Source organism: Penicillium atrosanguineum (assembly GCF_028827265.1).
Source record: "Penicillium atrosanguineum strain IBT 20685 chromosome Unknown utg000002l_segment0_segment0, whole genome shotgun sequence".
Classification (NCBI taxonomy): Eukaryota; Fungi; Ascomycota; class Eurotiomycetes; order Eurotiales; family Aspergillaceae; genus Penicillium; species Penicillium atrosanguineum.
Window position 1 is genome coordinate 2297652 of NW_026623134.1, and position 26812 is coordinate 2324463.

General features: G+C 49.0%; 11 protein-coding genes across 11 annotated transcripts; 9 read left to right on the forward strand and 2 right to left on the reverse strand.

Moving 5' to 3' along the window:
• Nucleotides 1–1345: 1345 nt before the first annotated feature.
• On the forward strand, nucleotides 1346–2584 carry N7443_002642 (pepsin-like aspartic protease; the record flags this gene model as incomplete). The annotated part of the gene is made up of 2 exons (XM_056882698.1): nucleotides 1346–1668; nucleotides 1726–2584. The coding sequence occupies 2 exons, from the start codon at nucleotides 1346–1348 to the stop codon at nucleotides 2582–2584; spliced, it is 1182 nt and encodes a 393-aa protein (XP_056744539.1).
• A 534-nt stretch (nucleotides 2585–3118) lies between these two features.
• On the forward strand, nucleotides 3119–3836 carry N7443_002643 (uncharacterized protein; the record flags this gene model as incomplete). The annotated part of the gene is given in 2 exon segments (XM_056882699.1): nucleotides 3119–3134; nucleotides 3154–3836. 2 exon segments carry the CDS (start codon nucleotides 3119–3121, stop codon nucleotides 3834–3836), a joined length of 699 nt encoding a protein of 232 aa, XP_056744540.1.
• A 1186-nt stretch (nucleotides 3837–5022) lies between these two features.
• N7443_002644 (PalH/RIM21 family protein) lies at nucleotides 5023–7354 on the forward strand (the record flags this gene model as incomplete). The annotated part of the gene is made up of 3 exons (XM_056882700.1): nucleotides 5023–5131; nucleotides 5227–6324; nucleotides 6354–7354. The coding sequence occupies 3 exons, from the start codon at nucleotides 5023–5025 to the stop codon at nucleotides 7352–7354; spliced, it is 2208 nt and encodes a 735-aa protein (XP_056744541.1).
• A 513-nt stretch (nucleotides 7355–7867) lies between these two features.
• Nucleotides 7868–10143, forward strand: N7443_002645 (uncharacterized protein; the record flags this gene model as incomplete). Its single annotated transcript, XM_056882701.1, has 2 exons — nucleotides 7868–7978; nucleotides 8032–10143. 2 exons carry the CDS (start codon nucleotides 7868–7870, stop codon nucleotides 10141–10143), a joined length of 2223 nt encoding a protein of 740 aa, XP_056744542.1.
• Nucleotides 10144–10630: 487 nt separating this feature from the next.
• On the forward strand, nucleotides 10631–14590 carry N7443_002646 (GAF domain-containing hybrid sensor histidine kinase/response regulator; the record flags this gene model as incomplete). Its single annotated transcript, XM_056882702.1, has 8 exons — nucleotides 10631–10707; nucleotides 10767–11855; nucleotides 11906–12586; nucleotides 12636–13652; nucleotides 13708–13969; nucleotides 14059–14173; nucleotides 14231–14436; nucleotides 14498–14590. The coding sequence occupies 8 exons, from the start codon at nucleotides 10631–10633 to the stop codon at nucleotides 14588–14590; spliced, it is 3540 nt and encodes a 1179-aa protein (XP_056744543.1).
• A 1743-nt stretch (nucleotides 14591–16333) lies between these two features.
• N7443_002647 (uncharacterized protein) lies at nucleotides 16334–16660 on the forward strand (the record flags this gene model as incomplete). Its single annotated transcript, XM_056882703.1, has 1 exon — nucleotides 16334–16660. The coding sequence occupies one exon, from the start codon at nucleotides 16334–16336 to the stop codon at nucleotides 16658–16660; it is 327 nt and encodes a 108-aa protein (XP_056744544.1).
• Nucleotides 16661–17351: 691 nt separating this feature from the next.
• Nucleotides 17352–18146, reverse strand: N7443_002648 (uncharacterized protein; the record flags this gene model as incomplete). The annotated part of the gene is made up of 1 exon (XM_056882704.1): nucleotides 17352–18146. The coding sequence occupies one exon, from the start codon at nucleotides 18144–18146 to the stop codon at nucleotides 17352–17354; it is 795 nt and encodes a 264-aa protein (XP_056744545.1).
• A 1399-nt stretch (nucleotides 18147–19545) lies between these two features.
• Nucleotides 19546–20585, forward strand: N7443_002649 (uncharacterized protein; the record flags this gene model as incomplete). Its single annotated transcript, XM_056882705.1, has 2 exons — nucleotides 19546–19592; nucleotides 19640–20585. The coding sequence occupies 2 exons, from the start codon at nucleotides 19546–19548 to the stop codon at nucleotides 20583–20585; spliced, it is 993 nt and encodes a 330-aa protein (XP_056744546.1).
• A 199-nt stretch (nucleotides 20586–20784) lies between these two features.
• N7443_002650 (uncharacterized protein) lies at nucleotides 20785–22875 on the forward strand (the record flags this gene model as incomplete). The annotated part of the gene is made up of 5 exons (XM_056882706.1): nucleotides 20785–20837; nucleotides 20886–20975; nucleotides 21028–21882; nucleotides 22065–22604; nucleotides 22668–22875. 5 exons carry the CDS (start codon nucleotides 20785–20787, stop codon nucleotides 22873–22875), a joined length of 1746 nt encoding a protein of 581 aa, XP_056744547.1.
• A 169-nt stretch (nucleotides 22876–23044) lies between these two features.
• Nucleotides 23045–24383, reverse strand: N7443_002651 (isopenicillin N synthase family dioxygenase; the record flags this gene model as incomplete). The annotated part of the gene is made up of 6 exons (XM_056882707.1): nucleotides 23045–23092; nucleotides 23151–23322; nucleotides 23374–23510; nucleotides 23566–23982; nucleotides 24036–24143; nucleotides 24225–24383. The coding sequence occupies 6 exons, from the start codon at nucleotides 24381–24383 to the stop codon at nucleotides 23045–23047; spliced, it is 1041 nt and encodes a 346-aa protein (XP_056744548.1).
• Nucleotides 24384–25694: 1311 nt separating this feature from the next.
• N7443_002652 (VOC family protein) lies at nucleotides 25695–26402 on the forward strand (the record flags this gene model as incomplete). The annotated part of the gene is made up of 1 exon (XM_056882708.1): nucleotides 25695–26402. The coding sequence occupies one exon, from the start codon at nucleotides 25695–25697 to the stop codon at nucleotides 26400–26402; it is 708 nt and encodes a 235-aa protein (XP_056744549.1).
• Nucleotides 26403–26812: the final 410 nt, after the last annotated feature.

Sequence of the window (26812 nt, forward strand, 5' to 3'; positions counted from 1 at the left end):
GCAGTCGCACACCCTCCAAGGGTGCTGCCTGCGATTCGATTCGCAGTCTGTCTATGCACGAGGTTCATCTCGACGATCTATCAAAGTGTGCAAGATGATCTGTCTAGTGCATTGCCCAATCAGGTTATTGCGGAAGTCTAAGAATGAGGACGATCGCTGCGAAGGATCTCTCAGCCAGACCCTGGTTCATCGATAAGCGCAGTCCGGGACCATTTGGATATGAACCGCCGACCAACGTCACATTGTCTATGAGAACTGGACAGTGTCTCCGTGTCAGGTGCAAGGTCCAGCAGGGTCCAGCAGGGTCGGTCGCATGGCGGACTCGGGGCAACATCTGTTTCAAATTGCGAGGAATCCGGAACGGCAAAGACCCTGACATTAATCACCGCTGTCAGGGACCAAGTGCCGGGTGCTCTCCTACAATTCAACGGTCTCAGGGGGTATCTCAAGCATCCACCGCCCCTAGAGCGTGGACGATGACAGGGCGGGGTTCTAGATGACTGCCTCACCAGTGTAAATTGACGTTCCAATGAGAGCGGCGCATGAACAACTTCCACGATGCGCTAAAGCGCCAAGTGCGCGATGTGACCCTGATTGGAGGTGAAAGTCTACATTTGTCTGATTTCGGCAGTGATTGGCCTCCAGATAACAATGATCGTCAGGGCCTTTTGCTTCTTCGCCTCAATCTCCCTTCAACTCTCTCGTCCCTTGATCTAACTCGACCGAATCAGGTCGTTCCGTCTTCTATCTCCAAGACTTAATTCTCCACATATACAGGGTTCTGACTCTTCCGGCCGAATGGTGATCGTCGGGTCTCCGCCGAATGGGTGTTAAGCTTCCTACTTCGCTCGTGATGGCTTGGGCCGGACATCTCCGTTCTGGAACGATCGTAGCTTGTCGCAACCCAAGCCTCTGCCTCGCTCGCAATGATGGACCATCACGCCCCGCCTTCCGTACCTGCTACCAGACCCCTCGGCCCCTGGACTTCATGAGACGCCGTTCCATCTTCTCTTTGGCCCGTCCCTCCCAGGCTCCATCCTAGCGGAGTCCGTCGTGCCATTCTGCCTGGCCGATGGACTCCGTGACGATCTCGAAGTCTATGCCCCCGAGTCCGTGCAGGTGCTGGATCGGCACCACGGGCTACCCGGATGAGCAACTGTTCCTTGTGCTGGGATGATTCGCTTGCTTCACGTAGACCAGGCTCCATGGTGTACTTATCCCAAGCTCGGGCTATAAAGAAGCCCTCGTCGCCGGCGTATTCTTGGACAATTCCAATCCACACAGCTCTCATCTTCTCACTTCATTCTTTTGAGTCATTCTTTACTTTTACTCTCTTGTTTTCAACATGGTCGTCTTCAGCAAGATCACGGCTACCCTGGCCTGTCTCTCCGTCGCTTCGGCTGTGCCGATGGGCGGTGCGCGCAAGAGTAGCTTCACGGTCAACCAGCTGGCTCGTCCTGCTACCGGCACTAAGACTCTGAACTTGCCCGGCATGTACGCCAATTCTCTGACCAAGTATGGCGCCTCCGTCCCCGCCGTCGTTAAAGCTGCTGCCGAGAGCGGCTCGGCCATCACTACTCCCGAGAACGACGACGAGGAGTATCTGACTCCTGTCAACATCGGTGGCACTACTCTGAACCTGGACTTTGATACTGGTTCGGCCGATCTGTAAGTTATACGCACAGATGGCTCTCTTCGAATTATCGGCGTCTAACATGTCTATAGTTGGGTCTTCTCTTCCGAGCTGCCCGCTTCTGAGCAGGCTGGTCACAGCATCTACAAGCCCGGCGGCAACGGCACCAAGATTGCCGGCGCCACCTGGCAGATCCAGTACGGTGACCAGAGCTCCGCTAGCGGTGACGTCTACAAAGACACCGTCACCGTTGGCGGCGTCAAGGCCACCGGCCAGGCCGTCGAAGCTGCCTCCAAGATCAGCCAGCAGTTCGTCAATGACAAGAACAACGACGGCCTACTCGGCCTAGCCTTCAGCTCTATCAACACCGTCAAGCCCCAGGCCCAGACCACATTCTTTGACACCGTCAAGTCGCAACTTGATTCCCCCCTCTTCGCTGTCACTCTGAAGCACAAAGCCCCCGGTACCTACGACTTCGGCTTCGTCGACAAGTCCAAGTACACCGGCTCGATCGCCTACACTGACGTCGATAGCTCCCAGGGCTTCTGGATGTTCACCGCTGATGGTTACAAGATCGGCAGCACCTCCGGTGGCTCCATCAAGGGCATTGCTGATACCGGCACCACCCTGATGATGCTCCCCGACGACGTCGTCTCCGCCTACTACAAGCAGGTCTCCGGCGCCCAGGAGGACTCGTCCGCAGGTGGCTACACTGTTCCCTGCTCCGCCACCCTGCCTGACTTCACTGTCACCATTGGCAGCTATGACGCCGTCGTCTCTGGCAACTTGATCAACTACGCCCCTCTCACCGCGGGTAGCTCCACCTGCTTCGGCGGTATCCAGAGTAACTCTGGCCTGGGCTTCTCTATCTTCGGCGATATCTTCCTTAAGAGCCAGTATGCCGTCTTCGACTCCAATGGCCCCCGTCTTGGTTTCGCTCCTCAGGCTTAAGTCATTCGTTCCTAAGCCGAGCGCCTTTCCTGTCTGTGTAGGCATCATTTTATGCTGCAGAGGGGTTGGATATGTATACGAGTGGATGAGAGCTGGCTAGCGGGCTAGCTTGGATTTGTTTTGGAGGATTCGGTTCAACATTTGACCGTGGCTTAAGTCTTGACGCGACTGGGCTTGTACATGTGTCTTATATAATGCGTGCAGCACATAATATACAACGCATTGGTTGGAACTTTTCTTCCGGATGTAGCGTGAAGTGTAGAACTGGTACTTATATTCAGGCGATTCTGGAGCGAGTCTAAAGGGAGATATAGAAAATCTCTCTGAGTATATAATATAGGCAAAATGAATGAGAGAAAGTCGACCAAGCGGATAAAAGGGAAACTAGCGAGTTGTCTAATCCGGAATCATACTTGATAAATCAGCACTAGCGGATTATGATCACACTAAAGATAAAACATAAAGTAATTGCATAATAACTCCGAGATTACACACGACCTTATCAAACAAAGGAACGAATATTGATATATAACAATGCATAATTCTTGGGGTTTGGACTATTTTCTTAGAAAACCTTTCACCTCCCTCATTCTACTGCTCTTCATGCTGTCAACAGATTATCATCGCCGCTTATCTCAAGGGTATTCCCCTTGAGTTCACCTATATCGACCTTGGCGCTAGAGAGCACACTACCGAAGAATACAAACAATACAACCCCAGCGCTAGCGTACCTATATTAGTGGTGACCAGCGAGAATGGCGAGAAGACTACCATCCGCCAATCCATGACTATTCTGGAATATTTTGAAGAGAGGTTCCCGGATATTGCTCCACTTTTCCCTCCCGCATTGCGGGATCGGGTGATAGTGCGAGACCTAGTGAATATCATCGCTATCGATACGCAACCCCCCACAAATTCCCGCATAGCGCAGCGGGTGAAGTCCATTCGAGGGAAGCTCGAAGACCAGGTCGGTTTCGTCAAACAGGCTTTTACTGACGGATTCCGAGCCTATGAGAGCCTGCTGACGAAGCAGGCTGAAGAGGGGACTTTTTCCTTTGGTGGCTCTTTGTCCATGGCCGATGTGGTTCTGGTTCCCGCAGTTGATCAGGCTCTGATGTACCGATTAGATTTAGATATTGTGCCTAATGTCAAGCGGATTTATCTCGCTCTCAAGGAACTGGAACCTTTCAAGGCTGCGGATTGGCGGAACCAGGGGGGCACACCGGCGAAATTTCGCATTCAAGACTCTTAGTTATCTACCTCACAATATATGTGTTCTAACTAATATATAGATAAATTAACTAATATTCTTAAGGCTTCCTATTGATGCTTAATCTTTACTATTCTTAGCGTCATAACTACTAGTAGCTAGATAGTCCTCGCTTTTATACAGTAAATCTATCTCCTTCCTTGTTGCCTCTGAACGCTCTTGTATCAACCGTTATACTCGTTATCTATTTTAGATAAATCTAAGACGATTTATCTAGGTACGGTTGCTTTTCCTCCTAGACCGGAAGATAGACTAACTTACTAGCGCCTTTAATGCTATTTCTCGGCTTCCGTCGTGGCCCTCGATCTATCCTACATAATGCCTATCCTTGTTGACTGCCTGCAAGGACGCAATACTCTTCCCGAGAGAATATAGAAGCTACCCAACGCTCTTGGATGGTGTCGCCATATTATGCGTATCTGCATGACTTACTTTCTATACTATTGCTTATGCGTTACAGGTCTCCCTCACGTATATTATCCTAACAACCTTACTCTTTGTCTTCCCTACTTCTTAAACAGTGACTGGAAGCAGCACGAGTATGTATGAAGTCTTGAAAGCCTTGGCAGTATTCAAGTGCTGTGTAGAACACCGAATAGGCTTGAAAGGCGATCTTTCGAAACATTTAGCGTACCTAGTAACTTGCAACGAAACGTTCCAAGGTTAGTAAACTTTTGAATTTCATAAATGAGGTCTATATGTGTATATTCGCCATCAAACATAGGCCGCTAAATATGGTGGCCGTCACTTGAAAATAGCGCAAAGAATGCGAGAGTCTAGGCGAACCTTATGTGGGGGTGAAGAACGCCGAGAGAGTGGACCATCCTGACCACCAGTGGCGGATCATCTCGACCCGCCAATTTCCAGACTCTTTTCTGACTTTATTCCCCTTATGCCACTCAAGATCTACTGGGTCTAGAGTATATACTATTGTTACACCGGCCTTCACGCTACCGAGGAAAAAACGGTTCGGCCATCGACTCGTCACCGCTATCTCGCCCCTGCGATTCCACCTCCTTTCACCCCGGCTCCATACGCGCGGCTCGCAGTCTTGTGAGAATGACTGTCTGAGCAGCCCTACTCTTGTGTGCAGAGAACTTGGAAGGGGAACTGGTGGACTGTTCCATATGCCACGGCCGGCCACTCGAGCCGCCTGCAGTGTTTGATCATGGAAGATGCGCCCCATGTGACTCCCCGCCAGATCTGGGCGAACCCGACGACGACCTCGACCAAGACCTATTCGTCAGGCTGTACCCCGTTCGTCTTACCTAGCAATGGTATGTTCCGATTTGAATCTTCATTTCACCGATCTCAATCTCAATCTCGGGGTTCCCGCGCTCCGTACTAACCCGAGCTTCGTGGCCTGTTACAGGAGTCATACATGTCAACAATTCTTACGCTTTCACCCTCACCGATAATGCCGTCTATGAACCAGTCTGCACTGGCGATCCAATGGATTATACCCATGTATCGGCGGTCCTCGACACCCGCGATCCGTTCTACTCTTCCGTCACCCCCCAGCTATACGCGATCGGCTGCGCAACTGTTGTCAGCTACGTCCTCGTTATAATTCTCCTCATCACTCCCCGAACATTCTTCATTGGTGGCCCCGGCGGCGGCGCAAACTTCCTTGGAAGACATGGCATGATCAGTGGTTCATATAGTGGGAACTCGTCTGTCGTCGGAGTCGGAGGTCGGCCATGGCTGCAGAAGGTAGCGGCGATCCTCGTCGCGATATCACTGACTATTGCCACGGTGGACTCTTTCAAAGTTGCCGACCTACAGTACACATACGGATACTCAGATGCTGAGGCTCTATCGGAAGAAGTTATTGATGGGACGGAGATTCGCATCGTTCGCGTGATCTCAAGTACATTCCTCTGGCTGGCGCAAGTCCAGACCTTGATTCGCCTTTTTCCCCGACATAAGGAGAAAGTGATGATCAAATGGGCCGGATTTGCGCTAATCGTGCTAGACACAACGTTTAGTGTCTTGGAGAATTTCTATGTCAAGAATACCTCTCCACGACCCCGGCTATACGATGATGCGATTCCTGCGCTCAGTTACTTATTTGAGCTGGCACTCAATCTTTTATATGCCGCATGGGTTATTTTCTATTCGATTTCGAAACACCGCTACGCCTTCTTCCACCCTAAGATGCGCAATATTTGTTTTGTGGCTCTTTTGTCATTATGTGCGATTTTGATACCGGTGGTTTTCTTCGTGATGGATATCGCACGCCCTGAAATCGCGGGGTGGGGTACCTATATCCGATGGGTTGGCTCCGCTGCTGCGAGTGTGGTGGTTTGGGAATGGGTAGAGCGCATAGAAGCGCTAGAACGCGACGAAACGAAAGATGGAATTCTTGGAAGAGAGGTCTTTGATGGGGACGAGATGCTCGAAGTGACTCCGTCCGAGGAGGTTGACTGGCCTCGCTACGCCCCAAGAAACGACAAAGGAGGCGGAAGCGGTGCAGCTTCGGGCTGGGGGGCATGATAGGATTGGCTCATCGTCCTCTCCGAACTCGCGTTGGCATCCGTGGAACCCGGAATCGGGGCGCCCAAGCCAGAGTGCCAAATTCCAACAAACTTGCAGCTCCTCGGAACCCGAACAACCCTCAACCTACTCCACCTCCAGCTACCACAACACCGGTCAGCCGCACGGACACCACTAGCGCCGCAAGCACGGTATATAATGTCCACTATCATCCAGTTGCCAGCCCGACACCACCCGTGGCGATGCCACAGATGGAAGAAGAAGAAGAAGAATTTGAGGAGGACAAGGAAATCGAGATCGAGGGAGATTGGGCACCCGATGTCGAGAACAATCTACCTCCCGAAGAAGCCAGGGAACAATCACCGCACATCGCCCCCGCCGATCCGCGCTGGCGCAATCTCATCAATCATTTCAAACGAAGACGCGCATCCCTTCCCCGAGAAGTGGCCTTCGCTCAAGCCGTCGAAGAAACAATACCAGGAAGCGAAGGCTACTCATCCGATGAAGGCCCAGATGCACAAGCCTCGCAGGCACGAATCAACAACTCCTTTTTCCAGCGCAAAGGGCTCTCCAGCGCCGGCCAGCAAAATCCCAACGCACCCCTACCCGTCACCGTCATCCCTGCCCGACGCCGCGGCCAGCACACCTGGTCTCCCCAGAACCATCTGCTGGAACCATCTACACCACATGAGCCCCAGCCCCAGCCCCAAGCCCAGCCCCAGCTTCGTCCTGGCCGCTCTGATCTGCCTGTACGGGTCATTCCATCCCAGCCACAAGCCTCGGCCCCCTGGACCGATGCGGACATGGAGCACGGCGGCAATTACGTCTTGCGCTATGATCCCGAAACAGCCGAGTTGATCGATGAAGACGTAAGTCAGATTCGAGACCGCGCTCTCCCCGGTGACCATCTGAGCTGGACGGAGTCGACGACCTCGGAGAGGAACGATGCCGGTCGTGCTCAAGACGCGCAGCATCGACCCGGTCATGGGAATGAATCGTCCTGATTCGCGACTGGCATAAATGGTGTTTTTGTTTCTAATTAGGCTAATCTTATGTGCACATGTGGGATGGGGAGTCAACCTTGGGATTTTATCGGAGTGGGTTTTGGATAGCATGTTGGGATATATTTCCCCTTAGATACCCTGGGACCTACTATATTTGTCTGAGCTTGAATTTATCGTAATATATGAACTTCATTACAATCGGACCATATACATTGGATAGTCCTAAATAGTGCTGACTCTACGTCAAGGCGCCACTGCCATTTCAAGATAATACATGTGGAATGCCACACTAGGGCTATTTGAGCTTCAGCAAGCCCCACGTGAGTTACATAGCACATAATCCCTATACTTCCCATTAGATCCCAAACTCAGGCATAATTCTGAATCGGACGGACGCTGACTGGTTCGAGTGGAGACGGGTCCGCTTGTTCTCGGGAACTTTTCGCTCCGGGAGTTGCATCTTCCCCATATTCTACCTTTGAGGTTCTTTCGCCGTGTGAAGGATGTCGCACCATGGCGGCCATCAATCGGAATATGTTTGAGGCCGGCATCACCACGGACTTGCCCCGTGGTGCTTCGCTGATGGTCTTGCCGCTGAACTTGATCGCCCAGATTGTGACCAATGTCAGATCCCTTCCGCCATGTGAAAGCTGCACAACTGACTCTGGGTTCCGCAGGTCGATGACACCGCTGACCTTGCTCGATTATGCCGGACATGTCGCGTCCTTAATTATATGGCCCTACCGCAGCTCTATAGCAGCTTGACCCTCACCTCCTACGACAAAATCCGATATCGTGGCGAGCAACCGGAGGGCATCGGCAGCGCAAGCCCTTTCACCATGGGGCTCAACGCGGTCATAACCCGGCCTTATGCGACTCTTGTGCGATCAATAACTCTGCGCGGCGACTGGAAGGAAAGTGAATTAGAGGAACACGCGCAAGTGGGGCGAGTGCCGGACTCATCGATGCTGCTGAATATTGCGGTGCGGGCAGCAGTGGATCGCATGACCAATTTGGAAAGCTTCAGTTGGGAACTCAATACAAAAATGCTGGATACTGTATATACGGGGTTGACCCAGCTACCCCGACTCAAATCGTTAACGGTCCGGTTCCCCTCCACCCGCCATCCACAGCCCACATTCGTGCTTCCGGGCATGCCGCACCTGCAGTGCCTAAAAATCACCGATATCGACCCTCTCTGTTATCCCGATGACATTGCGACCATATTGCTGAAGAGTAAGAAGCTCCGCGAGCTTAAGCTCCACTGGTCACCCCGCATGCGAATTGCGCAGGAACCCAGCGTCTCCCTCCACGATTATTTCCGAAAATGTATAGCCGCCAAACAACCTCTGTCGGTAAAAAAGCTATGCTTCCAGAATATGTATGCATTCCACAGTGAGGATTTTAATATCGCCTTCAATCCTACCACTGTCGAAGAGGTCGTGTTTCTGAGTGGGACGGACAACCTCGGACTGGTCAACACATTTGTCGAGAATAGCTGGCCGACAGCGGTGCCGCATAAAAAGCTCAAGATCAAATCCATGCGAATGGATGCAATTTCAAAACGCAACTCGGAATTCCTTGGGAATTTCAGGGGCCTTGAGCGGTTATACTTTGTCAACGTCACCGCGGACTCGCCCGACTGTCTGAATTCACCTCGGCCACACGCAGGATCAAATCTTACCGCCCTTACACCTCCAGTCTCAGAGTATCCGAACGGGACAACAGTCAACTCCCCAACCACAGCGGCATCGCCGGCCAGTCAGCTGAACATGGCGCTTGGTGTACGCGATCTCTACATGGCAAACATCACAATGAACCATGGTGCAAGCTTGCGCCATCTGCTTCTATCCTCGAAATGGCCTCTTTCCACCGCCATGATAGCTCGCCTCGTCCATAGCTGTCCGAATCTGGAACAGTTGGCCATTGCAACAGAATTCTCAAGCATGGACTCCCTTGGGATGCTAGTCCCATTCCTTCGAAATCTGGTGGCGCTCCGGCTTTTAATCCCAGCGGGCTCTCCGCCGCCTCAAAACGGCATGACAGGCAATAGCGCACCCCGAGGCCAACCAGCAAACACCGCGGAAAACCCGACTAGAAAAACTAAGGAGCTCAGCTGGACAGAAGGATCTGTTGCATGGACTAAGGAAATCGAGGAAGCAATGCTCAATGCACGTGGTCTGGTTGATTTGGTTGAGCTGGATGACGAGCTCCTCACGCAAATTATGAGCTATGATCTCGCGGATAAGAACGTTTTTGGAAACGTCAAGATTGTTGGAATGGGCTGGAAAGCCTTCGAGCTACGCGGTTTCTACAAAGAACCCATTCCATCTCGTGAGGAGTCTGGTACACAATCACCGGCTGTTGGCCGTAGTGAGCCCGAGGGCGAAATATCTATCAACGGGACCAACAGCGCAGGCGGTGATTTCGGCACCCCCAAACAAGCTGGCGATTCAAAACCGACAACTCCTATCCTTCCATCCAATAGAATTGATACTACCCGCACGCCACACTCCGTCCCTCTCACCTCTTGGTCCACACCAGGACCCAACCCAACATCGACATTAGGGAAACGAAACCGGGACGATGATTGTGAAAGCGGCGCACGGCAGTCTCCCTTTGATTTCCGAGAGGAAACGGGCACCCGATCATCATCTATCACCAAAAGCGGCTGCTTCCCACCCATAATGACCGACGACGGCCAAATCATGAGGCGAGGCATGCGGCGGGTTGGTTGGGAAGTCCTTCAACACTGGGAGATCTGGGCGCTGGATGCGCAGGAAATATAAGCATACACCTTTCCCTTTCTCCCCTTGGTACATACATTGAGGATTGCACAAAATTAGCGATAGAAAGGGAGTTAGGGTGGTTTATTTCCGGGGTAAGTTAGTTCAATCGTTCGACGTTAGCGGGAATCGGGTAGTTCGGAGTATAGTGAGCGGGTCTGTTAATTTTGAAGACCTGATGTGAACCCAGTAATTTAAACTCAGTTTTCCATTGGATCTTGAGAAGAGTATCTTTAAGATACAGGAATGATCGAACCTCATAATACTTTCCCTGTACACCAGTTTTCAAGTGAACCGATCCACTCAAGCCAGTCGATCATCGTTAAAGGCCAAGGCGGTGGCAGTGAAAGAGCCGATCAGCCAATGAAAAATCATAAAGGGGATCCTATCACATTTGGGGAAAACCGGTTTCCAGATCGGGGAACCCCTCGGTCATTCAAGTCTGCCATCTTCAATTACGCCAACATTGTCTATAGTTCCATGTCAAAAGATGGCAATAGACATGAGATCGAGGCCCCGTGACACAAGGCTTGACTCGGAGCAAGACAGAATCCGCGATCTTTCAAGGTGCGGCCTATTTTACCCAACCCCATTGCTCTCGCTAATCAGTATTTCCTACTTTCTAGGTATTATTGTACATTTGATGAAGATCCGCAGCCAACTACCAGTCCTCGTCTCTCTCCAGACTCTACGCTGACTGCGCTAACACAACTGGGCGTCTATCGTTTTGGATGTAACCGATCTTTTGTCTCCATCATTGACGGAGAACAGCAACATCTCATCTCAGAAGCAACTGCCTCCATCTCTTTATGCAAGGAAGATGATCATCTTCCAGATGATGGCATCTACCTTGGTGTCCGCACGCTTGATCTAGAGTGGGGCGTTTGTCCGCACGCCATGCGTCTCTTCACCGGACAGGATCCCTCACGGGTGACAGAGGCAGAAAATATAACGGCAAATCGAACCCGTAATATTATCCGTGACTTTACCAAGGAAGAATTTTACAACAACCGCCCCTATGTTTTGGAGTGGCCTTACTTCCGTTTCTATGCTGAAGTACCTTTATACAGCCCCTCCGGGTATGTTCTGGGCTCCTATTGTGTCGTGGACAACAAACCGCGTGCAGAGTTTAGCGACAAGGAGGTTGCTGCTCTTCAAGAGATTGCAGACGCCATATCTCAACACCTAGAGAATGTTCGCGTCGTTCGTTATCACAAACGGGCCGAGAATCTGGTGAAAGGCTTGACGAATTTCGTCAAAGGACATACAGAGTCCGAATCGCCAGATTGTTTCAATCAACTTGCATCTCCGGAGACACTGAATTTTCATAACCTGAATTCTCCAAATAATGGCATTCAAAGGAAGGAGTCAAATGCATCGCAATCGCTCCCAACGAGTAAATCCTTCAGCAATCAGTCGGTCTTGGATCGATCATCTTCAACCGTCCTAGACGAGGGAACACTTTCCATGTTTTCAGAAGCGAAAGAGTCGGAAGTGACACTACCTACTACCCAGCCGTCATCGCTTGCTCCGGGTACACCGGAAACGACAGAATGCATAGGCCTTGACGAGTACTTCCCAGAAACAGCGACGGACGACGTGCCCATTGCAGAACGTGTTGCTTCAATTTTCACCCGCGCCAGCAGCCTGCTCAGAGCGTCAATGGATATTGACGGGGTAACCTTTCTTGATGCACGTCAAAGTGACTCTCAATTGTCGGTCTTATCCCTTTCCAAACTCGAGAGTATATTCTAACCATAAACAGTGACCCCTGGGATGAAGGGAGCAAAAAGCTTTCCTTTAAATACGGGGACTCGGGCCCTGTAATTGACGCACGGCCTTGGGTCCTTGAACAATCCGCCGAGAATTCTCCAGACTCAGAAAGTTTGTGCCGATTCTTGGACCATGGCCTAGGCATGCCATCTACCGAGCATCCTGATGCAGACTCTAGATCCACGCTATCGGAAGGTCTTCTTAGTACATTGATCAAAACTTACCCAGGAGGACAAATATTCAACATGGATGATGAATCATGTGAGACGGAAACTACACAACAAGAAGTGTCTCGCTGCCTTGCCCAAAGCCTACCAGAAGCGAAGTCAATACTTTTCATCCCATTGTGGGACTGGAATAAATCATACTGCCTAGCAGGAACGGTAGTCTGGACAAAGAACAGCCACCGTCCTTTTGGCATGGAAGAACTGCATTATTTCAAAGTTTTCGGCGATTCCATCGTTTCCGAGATATCTCGGGTGCACTGGAAAGCGACTGAAAGATCGAAATTTGACTTCGTATCATCTATCAGCCACGAGCTTCGTTCTCCACTGCATGGCATACTTGGAAGCACTGAATTAATTCAGTCTACACCGCTTCAGCCAACCCAGCATGATATGACCAAGATGATAGAAAAATCAGGCTTGATTTTGCTGAACACCATAGATCATTTGTGAGTTTGGCCCATATCATGACGAAGCTTTTGGTTAACCTGTTGATAGGCTGGAGTACTGCAAGATCAATGATTTGGTGTCCAAGAATGATACAGGAAGCAACAGACGCCAGAACAACACAGCCGGTCCTGGCTCAGACTTCGACCTCGGAACATTAGTCGAACAAGTGGCGACCGTTCTTTGCGCTGGCCAAAATCCTCAATTTACCAACACCCTTACAAGTACTGACAGAGACCACCAAATTTCTAACAGCAATAATGATGTTTCAGTGGTCGTTAGAATTGAGAATCTCGATTCATGGATGGTGCGATCGGCTTCGGGGCCATGGAGAAGGATTCTGATGAACATCATCGGCAACGCAATGAAATGGACCAAGAAGGGCCTGATCGAAATCACTTTAACGAAAGCGAAACGGGAAACGAAAGATGGCTCTTCGTTTGCCCATTTATGCGTCAAAGATACCGGCATTGGGATCTCACGCGAGTATCTTAAGAACATGCTCTTTTCTCCATTTGCCCAGGAGGATCCATTATCGCCAGGTGTCGGCCTCGGCCTTAGTATCGTTCGCAAATTGGTCATGTCCCTTGACGGTGATATTGATGTCAGAAGTGAGCTGGGTGCAGGCACCCAAGTGGAAATTTATATACCTGTTACCTGTCTCGCGACGACCATTTCTGCCTCTGAAGCAGATGATTCAAGTTCGCAAACACTCGTTTCTCCACGACCGGTCCATGTATCCATTCTTGGGTTACAAGATGAGCCGGATCTGAACGAGATACCGACCGGGATCTTGAGCATCCAGGCAAAACGAAAGGCCTCGATTCATAATTCACTCACGGACGTCTTGATGACACAGTTGGGATGGAACCTCTCATTCGCAAAGCACCCAGCTGAGGAGCATGCTGATGTTGCAATTATTGAAGAAGAAGACCTTCGCCGCATGTTGGGCGAGGGAGTCTTTACAACGGAGTCCAAGCACATGTTCACATACTTCATTGTTCTTGGTGGACGAAAATCACCCCTGGTAGATGATCTGCCTGCGAACATCATCTACGTGTCGCAACCGTAAGTTCAAAAGTTTTCCCCTGTGGCCTTGGTTTTGACTAATTTCATGGTACAGATTCGGACCCAGGAGTCTCCATGACGCCGCCGAGAGGTTTATGAAAATATACGAGGCTCCGATTCAGCCTGACATCACGGAATTGGCACCCATTGCGTCTTTGTCAATGGCTCATCAGCAAGTCTCATCACTACAACCCCAGGAAGGATCTTCGAATATATCGGAAACTTCCCTCTCCAGCACAATTGACGTTGGAATTTCTCCTGATCCGCCAAACCCTCTCCATGTCCTTGTTGTGGATGATAACGATATCAATCTTAAGGTGAGTCAAGGCTTCCTTCAAACCCTTGGCAGATGTGATTGTGTGCCATGAAGCTTTTTATAATATCAAAGCTCACGCTACGCCCCTAGATCATGTCAGTGTTCATGCGCAAAATCGGTTGCCAATACGAGACAGCCTCGAATGGACAAATAGGCCTTGAAAAATACAAGAGTGCCAACCGACAATACAACTTTATTTTGATGGGTAAGCCTCCACTATGCCCCATGAAGCCTCGATTGGCCTGGATGCTGACAATACCAGATATATCAATGCCCGTCATGGATGGCCTGGTTGCCACGAAAAAGATACGCGAACACGAGAGGCATAATGGCCTTGATCCTTCCCGCATAGTGGCGGTCACGGCTGTTGCTTCGAATTATACACAGGAGGCAGCCTTGAAGGCAGGGGTTAATGATTACTTGGTTAAGCCGTTGTCCTTTGACAGGCTTCGTGGAATAATGGATCGAGTATGAGTTCGTCTGCAAGATGTATTTCATGCATACGTGCATTCGATTAAATCAATCAAAGGTCATCAACGCCAAGGAATCTCAATACCCCGGAAACCCTTGGAGAGCAGCTACGTTTGCATTCCTTGGCCAACTTGTTCACAGCAAGGTGTAGAATACCTTGAGTGTCATCCCCCCAAAAGGGTCCAGTAAGGGGAGGGAAGTCGCCCGCCAATCATAGATCGGGAAGGTAGTGCTTTAGCTACAGGGCCAAGAAACAAACGTAGGTGTGCATAATAATTCTGCCAGTGTTTTGTGAATAATCATTGTATCTAGTTTCTTTTAATACTGCATTGCCCTTCTATCTCTCTGAATCACCTCTTGAATCCGATACGGCATGGAATTTACTAGCCCTTCTAGCACATCTATAGGCAGAGCTTCCCATCCTTCCTGTATTATGGGCACAAGATCATGATAGCCCCTATGTGATCCGCATTTAGAAGACACATAACCATTTAGCCAATTCCACAGATTCTCTTGTGAATTAAGGTCTGGCAAAATAGGGAGATAATCTGTTTCAGTGATATCAAGGCCATATACTTCCTCGGTCGTCTGATAAGACCAATGACAAGGTGCTCCGCTCCATCTTGCATAAGAAGAGCATCAATTTGATACTTCTCTTATAGATCAATCTTAAATTGTTCAATCTTAGGCACGATATATTCAACAAAGGAGCTTGAATTTAGGGTGCCTCATTCAGGATTCCAGATAATAATCGGTCTCTTTTTATCTCCAGCAAAACATGCCCAGACCATAAACCCTCGACGTTGGTTTGACTGTTCAATAACTGCAGTTTCGTGATACTCTTCGTTATCGAATCGTAAGATATGAGGCATTCGACGCCTTCCGAATCAGAATAAAGTCTCATCACTAACGATAACCCTTCTCCAATCGCTCACGGTCAAATTATGGCGGGCTTGAGCCCACGCAAGACGTTTCGAACGATGGGTAGCAAGGATCGGAGGCTTTTGCGTGGCAGGGTGTCTAGCCATCCTACGAGCTTTAAGGGATAAGCGAAGCGTCTCTCCACTAACACCGAGATCTACAATAGCACAGATATTATGATAATTCAGACAGCGATTCTCAAAAGACTCTCGAATCCACGAGATCGTCTCGTTTAGACACTCAGGGGTAAGCTTTGGACGTCGGCCAGCCTTCTGCTTCTTCTGCGGTGTCGTTCGGATAGATTCGTGGGCATATTTGGCTTGTCGTACGGTACAGTTCATTCGGGAGGCAATAGATGGATAAGTATATCCCTCGTCTCGTAGGAATCGACAGTATTGGCGTTGATCGCGGGTAAGCTCCGTATGTCGAACCATGGTTGATAGAGGAAGATACTGAAGTCATCAGGTATAGTAAAATAGGGCGGTATATAAGGAAAAGGATAGGGCGGTGAGGAAACCAACGTTTGTTTCTGTACGATCGTCGACTTGTTTAGCGTAGCCTTTAGTGGGGCGTCATCAGCCCCTATATTTGCCACTAATTCAAGGTACATATATTGATGTAAAAAAAGATACGTTGAAAAGTACCGCTTTCCAAGGGTTGAGGATGTAGCATTCTTTGCGTTCGTAGCCAGTTTAGGTACTCGCTTCAAATGTTTGACTTTCGCCTTCAGCAAGGCATCTGCCCCGGTGGAGGCATCCTTGCATCAGACGTCATGATGAGTTAAACGAGACGGGCATGTGGTGGACAATCCACCAACGAGCATTAATGGAGCGTTTGCCTGTATGATACGTATTCCTGTGGCTGTTTGTTGCTATATAAAGCCGACACTGTACTCTCGCAGTCTCGGCGACACCCACGATCACACTCTATGACATTTATTTCGGCACTGATCACCAAAATCCACACCTTCAAAATGGATCATCGACCTCGATTTTCTCAAGAAGCAGCTTCATCCAACGAGGTTCCAACAATGGGTTCGGCTGCTTCAGTTGCACGCTCCGCGTCATACCCCGCGCCTGATCACGAGGCGTCTCCGAAGACCACCACAACAAAAGGAGTGAATGGACAAAATGAACATTACCGACAACAACTCAAGACGGCTTCTATCGAGCTTCTCAACGATGATAGAGTGGGACCGGGATCCAAAGCTGGGAGATCTCTCCAGAATGTGCTTATGGAAACGGAGCAGCGTCTGAGAGAGCAGCGCAGGAGCTCTCTCCACAACAAGGGTTCCAATTGAGCAATTGTGTCTACCTGCATTTGTTGTTGAAGCATCATTGATCAATTTTACTGAACTTTTTGGAAATGGAACACTTGAGGAAAATGTACATGATTATTGTATTTCTAGGAAGAATTTCAGCGGGGCGTAGTTATCCCATATCTTGAATCCGGTCTGTACCTACGTAGTATGTAGGCAAGTGTCGCAAATTGTGGAGGGTTCCGCCCACATCCTACTTGACGTACTGTCACTATAACGAGCATCCGTCAATGACGACTCACTCTCCTCCATCAATAGTACGTCTTGATCAACAACATAATGGAAAGCAACTGGGAAGAAATAATATCGACGATGAGCTTTTTTTTTCAAGGTTATTTTTTTATTAGACAAGAGATTGTCTTCCCTGTTTCTTCTGATTCAATTTCAGTTGGCCTGTTCTGACACCAATTATATTTCAAAAGGAACCTAAGGATTTGAACCGTCATAGAGATCTATACAAATGCAAAGATTGTCAATTGCGCATCCAGTCCAGAAACTGATTTCGATTATAGGGCTTACGACGTGTTCCACCCTGGTTTTTGCTGCTGCGTAACTTGAACACGGCCATTGGCCTCGGACACAAGCCGCCAAGGCGGCTAACTAAGCGGGCCACTCAGCCTAGAACCCCCGAGAGCTTGACCATACCTTTTTGTTATAGAGAGACCTGTCGTATCTACTTTGAGTCTTGATCATCCAGCCAAGCATCTATCTTCTGAAGCGCAAAGTCATCATGCCGCACCGCGGAAATATTATGGTCTCCGATCTCCCCTTCAATCCACTCTTTGGTGCCCCGGATGTACTTTAATTCTGTCCCAAGCTGCTGACATCCTTCAAAGTCGATTAGAATCGGCATTCCTTTCTCGGTGACCAGAATGTTTGATGGGGTCAGATCATTATGCGCAAAACCAAGATCATGCAAATGCTGGATCGCAGACTCAAGCGCTGCCATGAAGGGGACCCTGTCAATTTTCCCGTTTCCGATTTCCACATAGGATAAAAGATCATGAGGGTGTTTGTCGAGAATGAGGCCGGTAATGTACCCGCGCTTGACTCGACATCCGTGATAGCGCACCAGATTCGGGTGTGGATGGTGAGACAGCACTTCTAGCACGCTGGCCTCTGAAATGAGGGATTTGAATAGTTGTTTCTCCATTCCTTGCTTCTTAAGAATGCCATAAAGTTCAAACGGGCGGCGTTTGATGTAAATGTCTTCATGTTGTGTTTCTGGCGCCTCGTGAAGTTCTGTCTCTAACCACAAAGGGTATATTGTATCATCAGGAACAGAATTGAGGGCAGCCATGAGCTGATCGAATGATATTTCTGTCTTAAACGCGTCTAGCTGGCCATAATAAAAGGTGTCATTGTCGTCGAGGAGGCCAAACGATGTGTAGTGAAACACCTTGGATTCAGGGTCAACCTCCTCTAAAGCGAATGCCAGATCATCCCAGTTGGTGATTTGGGGCGTCATAATCGTGCAAGACAAGAAGACCTAGGAGATCATCGTTGTAACTAGAGTGTTTCACTGGGTGGAGAGAAAAACGACGAGTAGGTATCAGACAAAGGAGAAGGCGGGGGTCATAGGCAATACGAGTACGTATACGATGCAGGCCCTGCGATTATTAGTGATAGCCCTTGCATGTAGCTATATTGAGCTTACATTTGTGATTCAAGCTGGTCATTGCATGAATTGCTTTGTGCCGACTCCAAAAAATTGCAGTCCCAGGGGCCCAATGTTTCTGTCGATTGACTATAGATTAGAAAGGAGATAGGCGAAAGGCCGTGAGTGGTATGCTGAATAAGGCCTCAATGCCTCGACCTACTTAGCGCACTCTAGGCCTCTCATCCATATCAGATTGATGTGATTTATAGAAGAATTTGCGAAAATAGGTACTCTTTCCCCGGAATTCTAGAAGGAAATACATAATCAAATACTCATTGAGTACTGTAAAATCACCATGAAAATTGCATAAGCTATACAGTCACGAGGAAGTCACGGGTCTTAGCTTATCTGTAATGTTTACATACCCAAAAGGTATCCGCAAATTGCACGCAAGAGGTAACAAGTATCTACGGCTGGTATTATTGTCGCTCTTGCTTGTATATAACTTGCTGCTGAGAAGGCTCCAGCAAGCTTCGGTGGATTACCAACAGCTCTGATCTATCCAAATGCTCTGGCATTTGCGATGATGAACACGATTTCTTCTATGCTGGTGGGCTTATTCGATAGTCAGAGCGTGTTCCGGAAGGCATGGTACCGGTGATATCCTCAAATAGGTATAGACATGCTATTTGGATTGAATTTACAGGAAGGATAGGCTTGCAGAGAAGTGGGAAACTGCGGGTTTCCCTTTCGAGGGGGGGTGTCGGCTTGGCACATGCGCGTTTGGCCGGAGCCACAGAGGACGCGATAAGCTAAAATGTTCAAAGTTTGAGTTAGTATAGTGGAAGACCTCGAGCGAAGATGAGAATTGATGGTTTAATTGACAGCCTAGGACGATTAGAAGGTGAGTAACCAGACAGTGAGAGCCTTTATGTACATAAATTGCGTGTCAGAGCCCACTGGTCCCTACTCAATTTGTGGGCTAGCATCTTGGCGCTGGTCCCCCAAAGAGTGAAAATTGGTGAATCTGGTTTTGCACTTCTCTGTAGGGTGACATGATGTTGAAAGCAGATAGTTCTATTCAGTCCAGCCGACGGTGGGTTGGTGGGCCGTCGATCCGCTCTGTGCCCAGCGGTGGGGCCGTGAGGGGGTGAACGCAAAGTATAAGACGCTGCCTTCTCACCCGTCCTGAACATAATCTCACGAAAATAAACCATTTCAAAGTTTTAAAGAAACAATAGCTATTGACGAAGTTAGTATAGACGGCATGGCTACTACCACCGAGACCTTGGAATTCAACCGAACATCATTCACGTAAGACTTTCTCAAGCCTGCCCCAACCTCTGGCTAACCTGAATCAGTCAAACCGGTCCATATGGAGACTGGCGAGATGATCTTGAATCCCAAGGGTTCGTGGTAATAAAGGACGCCATCGGACCCGAAAAAGCCAAGTATTATCAGCAGAAATCCCTAGACTGGCTCAAGTCATTTGGTACTCCTCTCGACTTGGATGATCCCTCCACCTGGACAGCCGAAAATCTTCCTGTCCAGAACAAAATAAATACCTTCCAAGGGTATTCAGTGGTGCACGAGAAATTCATGTGGGAAGCTCGCATGGAACCCAAAGTCCTAGACGCGTTTTCCAAGATTTGGGGTACAGATGAGCTGTTGGTCTCTTTCGATGCTTTGAATGTTACCCTACCAAATCAGGTGGACAAACCGGCTCAGAAGCCATGGCCCCATGTAGACCAATCTCCTCTGCGTCGTGGCCTTCATTGTGTGCAGGGGCTCATCAACCTCAGTCATGCCGGTCCCGAAGACGGTGCACTCATCGTTCTACCGAGATCAAATACTGTGAACGAAGAATTCTTTGACACGCAGACCGACCCTTCGACCTGGCAGAAGGCAGACTTCCGTTACTTTAGTGACAAGGAAATGAAATGGTTCGAGGAGCATGGGATGAAGCCTATGAAAGTCCTGGCAGAGCCGGGAGACTTGATCCTATGGGATTCACGAACCTGTCACTGGGGTGGTGAGCCTACCGAGAAGAGCAACACAATCAGGACTGTGATATATGCCTCTTACTCTCCCGCGAACTTGGCCTCGAAAGAGACCCTCGAGCTGAAGAAACAGGCCTTTGATACATTCCGAGCAACCACCCATTGGGCCCACGACAATATCAGGATTCGCGATAACATCGTGTATCTTCCTGATGGAACAGTGGACCCCTGTAATCGATCTAAGCCTCTGGAAGAACCGGAATACACCGATCGTCTGCTCCAACTGGCTGGAGTGAAGCCATACTAAGAGAGCGAAGCCTAGGGTACCTTATGATAGAATGAAATTGGATATTCACCACCCCTTTAGCCTGTTTCTGAGAGTTTGACTCGTTTGAATTGCGCTTCAAAGCGTGCTTATTTTTGATTATTAAGGGTTCAAATGGTTGTAGCCAGCCCCACCTCCCCGCGCCGCGAGCCTCGTTCTCTCTGCCATTCAGCGTCAACACATGGAGTTTCCTCGAAAGCGTGCCCAAGTGGCATGCAATTTCTGCAGGCACCGGTAGGTCTGTGCTTAGAGGAGGCTGTGGTTTCAACTAATAGCCGCCAGAAAGAGGAAGTGTGATGGACAGAGGCCCGCGTGCGCGTTCTGCGCTGGCGCGGGTGCTCAATGTGAATATCAGGAGAACCCGAATGAGAAGTACCACATCTAGCGACTCGCAGCTAGCCCACTTGACTAAAATATACAATAGATCGGATACAGACCTATCGGCTGATATAGTGCTGCGTTTGGACCGTTTGGAATCTCTAGTAAAACAACAAACGGATGTCATCTCGGCTTTATCCGATCGTCTTTTGGCAATCACAGCCAAGGATAACAACCAACTGGCTCCGAACAGGTCCACGAAACTGCATGGGGATGGTGTTTCCCATACTCCACCGATGCACAGTTCTTTCGTGGGTGGTACTTCAGTGTCAATTGACTCTCGAGTGAGATATGAGCACAGCGATGATCCACTTCTCATTCCTTTGGGGCATCAAACGCCGACAGGGAACCTGCTAGGCCTTGAAAGAATAAGAAACCTTATCGGTGACTACTCACAAGATTTCTTTCTATCCCTAGAGTCGGAGCGCAGCCTGCGGCCGTTAGCGCCGCAGGTGCCCTACTCAGCAATCCTTGAAAAGCTTAACGCGAATCGTGAAACCACAGACTTTCTGATCTTCAGTTTTTGCAACTATGTTTACCCGCACTTTCCAATCCTTGAACGCGAGTCATTACACGAGATGTTTGAGACCTTCCTTCAATCAAGCGAAGGTCGTACTAGCTCGGATGCGCTATGTCTCATCTTTTTAGCGCTGGGGGAGATATGCTCGACTGCCGTCAATGTCTATGATACAGAATCACAAACAGAAAGTAATGGCACAGAATACTTCACACATGCATATCAAATCCTAGCTACCGAAGGATTGACATTGTTCTCGCGAGACGTCAAGGTCCCACTGACATACTTCTTTGGCTCGATATACTTTCGTTACCGAGGCAGAGCGCTGGAGGCTTGGGAAATGATTCATGCTGCATCCTCTGGAGTCCAGTTGATGTTCTCTTAGTATGTTTTGCTGTTTTCCTTGGTCATCTCTCGGCTGCTGACCGTCTTAGTCTGCGCGGCAGGACAATACCACAAGAACAGCGAGATTTACTGATACGACTCTGTTGGAGCTGTTATGTCTTGGAATGGTATATTTTGCCTTCGTTCGGCCTTTGGATAGTTTTAACAATCATGATGAGCAGTGATGATCTAGCTGAATTCCACTTCCCCCGGAGTGGTATCGAGATTCTTGTGGACGGACTCCCATTTCCCGAATTTACTAATCCAACCGACCGGGATGGCCTTGTATTCCTCGCCATGTGCTCCATTCGTAAACTTCTGAACCGCATTCACAATACACTGTACGCAGGTAAATCAGAAACAGACTCGACAAATCCACAACACCATCCCATGTCGGTTGCTTCTCTGGAGGCCCTTAACGTCGAGCTAAATCGACAGCTGAAGACATGGTTCGACTCACTTCCTGAGTCCATCAAGCCCGATTTGCAAGATCCAACACCGCGCGACGTGCAAGATGGATTACTTCGCTCGCGATACTACGCCGCAAAACACATTCTCTGTCGGCCGAGTCTCGTATTCGCTGCACAGTCCAGAGACATCCAATTGACAGGCTATCTGCTTGAAAATTGCAAAATATGCGTGGATAGTTGTCGAAATTTTATTCTTACAAACGTTCCTTTTATTAAGAAACGAACGCATTCCACTTGGCTCAGACTCCAAGCGTATGCCATTTCCCACAATTCAACACTTCCCACATCTGATTCTCAAGCTAATAATCATGCTAGTTTACTTGCAGCAGTCTTTGTCCTTTCGATTGCAAAGGCCACGCCATCACTTGCTTTCCTCGTTCCGGATTTCGACGAGGTCATCGATGAAGCGATTCAATGCACCGAGCCATGGGCTCAACACCATGAAACTGCAGATGCAATACTGAATATTTTCAAAAGCATTCGACGGAAATTACGATTCCACGTTAAGTTTATCTGTGCATAACGATTAGAATTTGCGAGAGACTTTGGAGCATGTCGCAGGCTGACAGCAAACGATATGTCCGTATGCGTGATTTTAGTGGAAATGTATAAATTCTTTGTCAAATGTTTATACCGGACTTACAAGTGTTGCAATGCTCCAAATGGGTTGGAACTGTTAAACACATATTTCTTTATCCTTCGTAGCCCACGTAGGCCTTGGCAAGCTTCTCGCGGACCCACTGCATGCATCTATAGTTACTAATTGTTGCAGCGGATTTAACCAAATTCATCACATACCTCTCCGGCCTTGAAAGGTGCGATGCATGGTGGGTCATTAACCGAGGTGTGGTTTTCCAGCACAGAAACGGTGGCATTATAGTCGATTCCAAAAAAGAAGGGAATTGAGTATCGTTCTTCCCCCGATAGATTAGTCACTCGGTGGATTGTTGATTTGAATTTCTTGTTAGTCCTGCGCTTCGTCAACAAATGTGTATGGAATACGGAGAGGCATATTTCTTACCAGGTGGATAAGCAATCTGCAATATTGACGACCATTGTTCCGGGGATAGGGGGTGCCAGAATCCAGTCACCGCTGTGGCTCAATACCTGCAGGCCAGGGACACTTCCCTGTGAGAGAATTGTGAAGCATTCAAAATCCTACAAGAAAGTCAATCTTGTGTATCCACTGATACGATGCCAAGAAAGAACTGACCGTGTGTGCTCCTAACCCTTCCCGTGTTTCTGTTGCAGGTTGAGCTGGATAATGCATCATCCTAGATGTAACCCCTGGGTTCCGAATCTTGGAGTCAAAGTATTCCTCCGGGACGTCCAAGGAGAGAGCAAATATCTTCATTAGCCTGCGACAGAACTCTAGCAGCGTGCCACAGTACTGGATGTATGTCTGTGAGAAACCTGCAAGGGTCTCTTGGTCGGGCCATTGATTGTCGCCATAGAGTCTATAAATATCCGGGGGCAGAACGTCATCTTTTGACTTTTGGAAATCCATCGCAAGCTCATATCCAACATCGAATGCCTCAGAGAGAACTCCGGTGGCCTCTTCTACTGATATCGGCTCGTCGTCGGTGCCTGTCGATCGCTCACCTCCGATAGGACTGTACCCCCGGAATTTCTAGAATCAGGTTTCAGCCTGTGCTCATCCGATATGAATTGACGGATACTTACTTTGGAATTTCCAATGTAGACCTTCATCTTTTGGTCTTCGGGGAGATTGAAGAAACGCTCTGCTGCTTGATGGATGCCACTGATCGATTCTTCGGAGATCCCATGGTTCTATTATACCGCAAACCAAGTCAGTATATATGTAGTTTGACTCATGGGATCTAGTCTCAAAGGGCTGTGATATCCAGTTACCTTGACGTAAAAGAACCCAACTTGAGTGCAGGCACCGTAAATATTTTGGGCTAATTGACGACGGTCCTCGATGTGCGGGCTATCAATACTCGACAAATCAATGATGGGGATGTGGTCGCAGTTCGCTGTCTGGGAGGAATCGGCAGGTTGCTCATCCATGGTGCTTGTGGTGATGGCCGTGGAATGTGCAAGAAGTGTGTTCTGTTAAGACCTTATCAGGAGGTCGCTATAAGGCATGTTCCTCGGCAGTTCGTAGCGGGGTGGTCTTATCTCGCCCAACCCCTCACCTGCTAAATCCGATGATGTTAGTTTCGGTAATTCTATTGAAAAAAGTATGGCTTATTAGAATTTATAGACCTCCAGAGATTTCTCTTTATGAGGTCTGATGAAGTGGGTCAAATGGTTGAATTCAGACCTACGGACTCCCAGATGATCAAATATTCATTCAATGTTGGGAAAGTAGGCACAATTGAAAGTAGCACAAAGGAATGAGTATATAGGTGACGTGGTGAGCAACCCACCCCGTGACCGGAACGCCTTCACAGGAATGCAATTACAGCAATGAGGTGGCTTGAGACAAGTAGTAATGGGCTCTTGCATGGATTCAGCGTTTGTGTGACTTGAGTTGTCGCACAGACCCAGTCCCCCGACATACTAGAATGAGTACATACATAGAGACTTGCAGAAAGCCCTTGGTTCATTCACTCGGGATATGCACCGGAATCCACTAATTGCAATGATTGAGCCTCATTTGCTAAGTTTAACCGGCGAACCAAGGGGAATCTGTGTCGCATGGCTATGTTTTGCTGAGTGACGCGACCCTTGCGTCGCTGTAGGGCGCGTTTGTGGATCTGCCGGCTTTCCAACAGCACCAGCCTCACCCAGCCATCAATGTGATATAACTCTAATTCAAGGATTAATCTCGAGTCATGGTCTTGGGCCTTGCATCGAGTTAGCCGAGTGACGTGGGTCTGTGGCATCGAAATCGATCTCGATCAATCATTACGGGGCGTGCTAACAAGAAGCCATACGAATGTACATGCCTCGAGATTCGCACGTCTAGACCGGACTTGGCATTTATGCAGCTATGACCTGTTCAGTAAGCATCGAGTCGGAGCGCCTTATGCCACCAAATAAGGTTAGATCCATGGGGCCAATGTTGTTTTTATCTCTCCGCATAGTACATGTCTTTCGTGTTTTGATTTGCTTCATAGGCCCAAGAAACCTAAGATGAATCGGCCAAGAAAGTGATACGGGCCTTTAATAGTAACAAGGAGAAAAGCCGCCCCAAATAGGCGTCCCATCCTATCTCGACCAGTCAGCCTAAGCTTAGCTGACTGGGGTAGATGCAATGGTCAACACCTTATGTTCCATGAACCCCAGGAGTTATAAAAGACAGGCATAGGTCTCTCGGCGAGTTTACAGAATTACACTCGATATATGCAAGGCTTGCTTTTTACATTGCTCAGAATGCAGTTTTATACCTTCTTTCAATGCTTCATTGCGTTTGGCTCTATCCACTACGCCCAAGCCTGCACTCCTAGGTCAGACAGTGGAAGCACCGACAATCCGTTTGTGTTTGGCAATGATGGCCCGGCTCCAGCAGCCACTCTCGGTTTCGCGATCAACCATTTCGGCCTTCTGACAACGAACCTAGATGCCATGAAGCAATTCTATGGAGATATCCTAGGCATGCGCCTCATCTTCGACGCACACGTTACACCAGAGTTTACTGTGACCTACATGGGATATGCGCAGGGCGGTCGCAATGGAACTGGCTTCCAGAGCGGTGCAGAACTTGCACGGGACAAGAATAATCTGTATGGACTCATCGAGATGGTGCAATTCAACGTGTCGGATGATCATTTCGAGCCATCCACCAAGCGGACCAACACATTTGGCCACGTTGGTCTGATTGTGCCTGATGTCGAGAAAGCGCAATCCTACCTAGAGGCAAAGGGTGTGGCGATTCTAAAGCGGGTCAAAGAGCCGATCACGGAGTTTACGGGGCCTATCCAGAACGCTTTTGGTATTGGCGAGTTCGCTGGGGAACATATTGCAGCGAAGAAGGCGCTTGTTGCTGCTCAAGGCTTGATTGGGCTGGAAATGTTCCTAATCATCGAAGACCCTGATGGAAATCTGGTTGAAATTCAGCAGCAAGAGGCTCCTAGTGCTTGATGCATCGGACGCACAGTTCAGGAGGGCACGCTGATCTTTCATGGGTTTGCTGATCAGCAATAGGGGGTCCAGGTAGAGGGCGAGGATCAATGGGATAAATGCGGTTTTTAGTATAGGCTCTGGGCTAAATCAAAAACTCTGAAGACAGGAGAAGATAGGCGCTAGTCACCGTAGAGCCAAAGAATAGGGGTGGAAACCCGGACCCTGGCCACGATGTAGAAAGACCCTGCACAGGAACAAACCTGAAACAACGGGATCCACCGAGTCCAACAAGTTGCCGAGTCCACGCGTCGACGTGTACTCTTTGTGTCCACCCCTTCAACTGTGTCTATCACCGCCAATCAACACGCCGTGTGGCCGGTCACCGCCCCACGATCGTCGAGCCCCTAAATTGCCCTCATTTCGCCTTT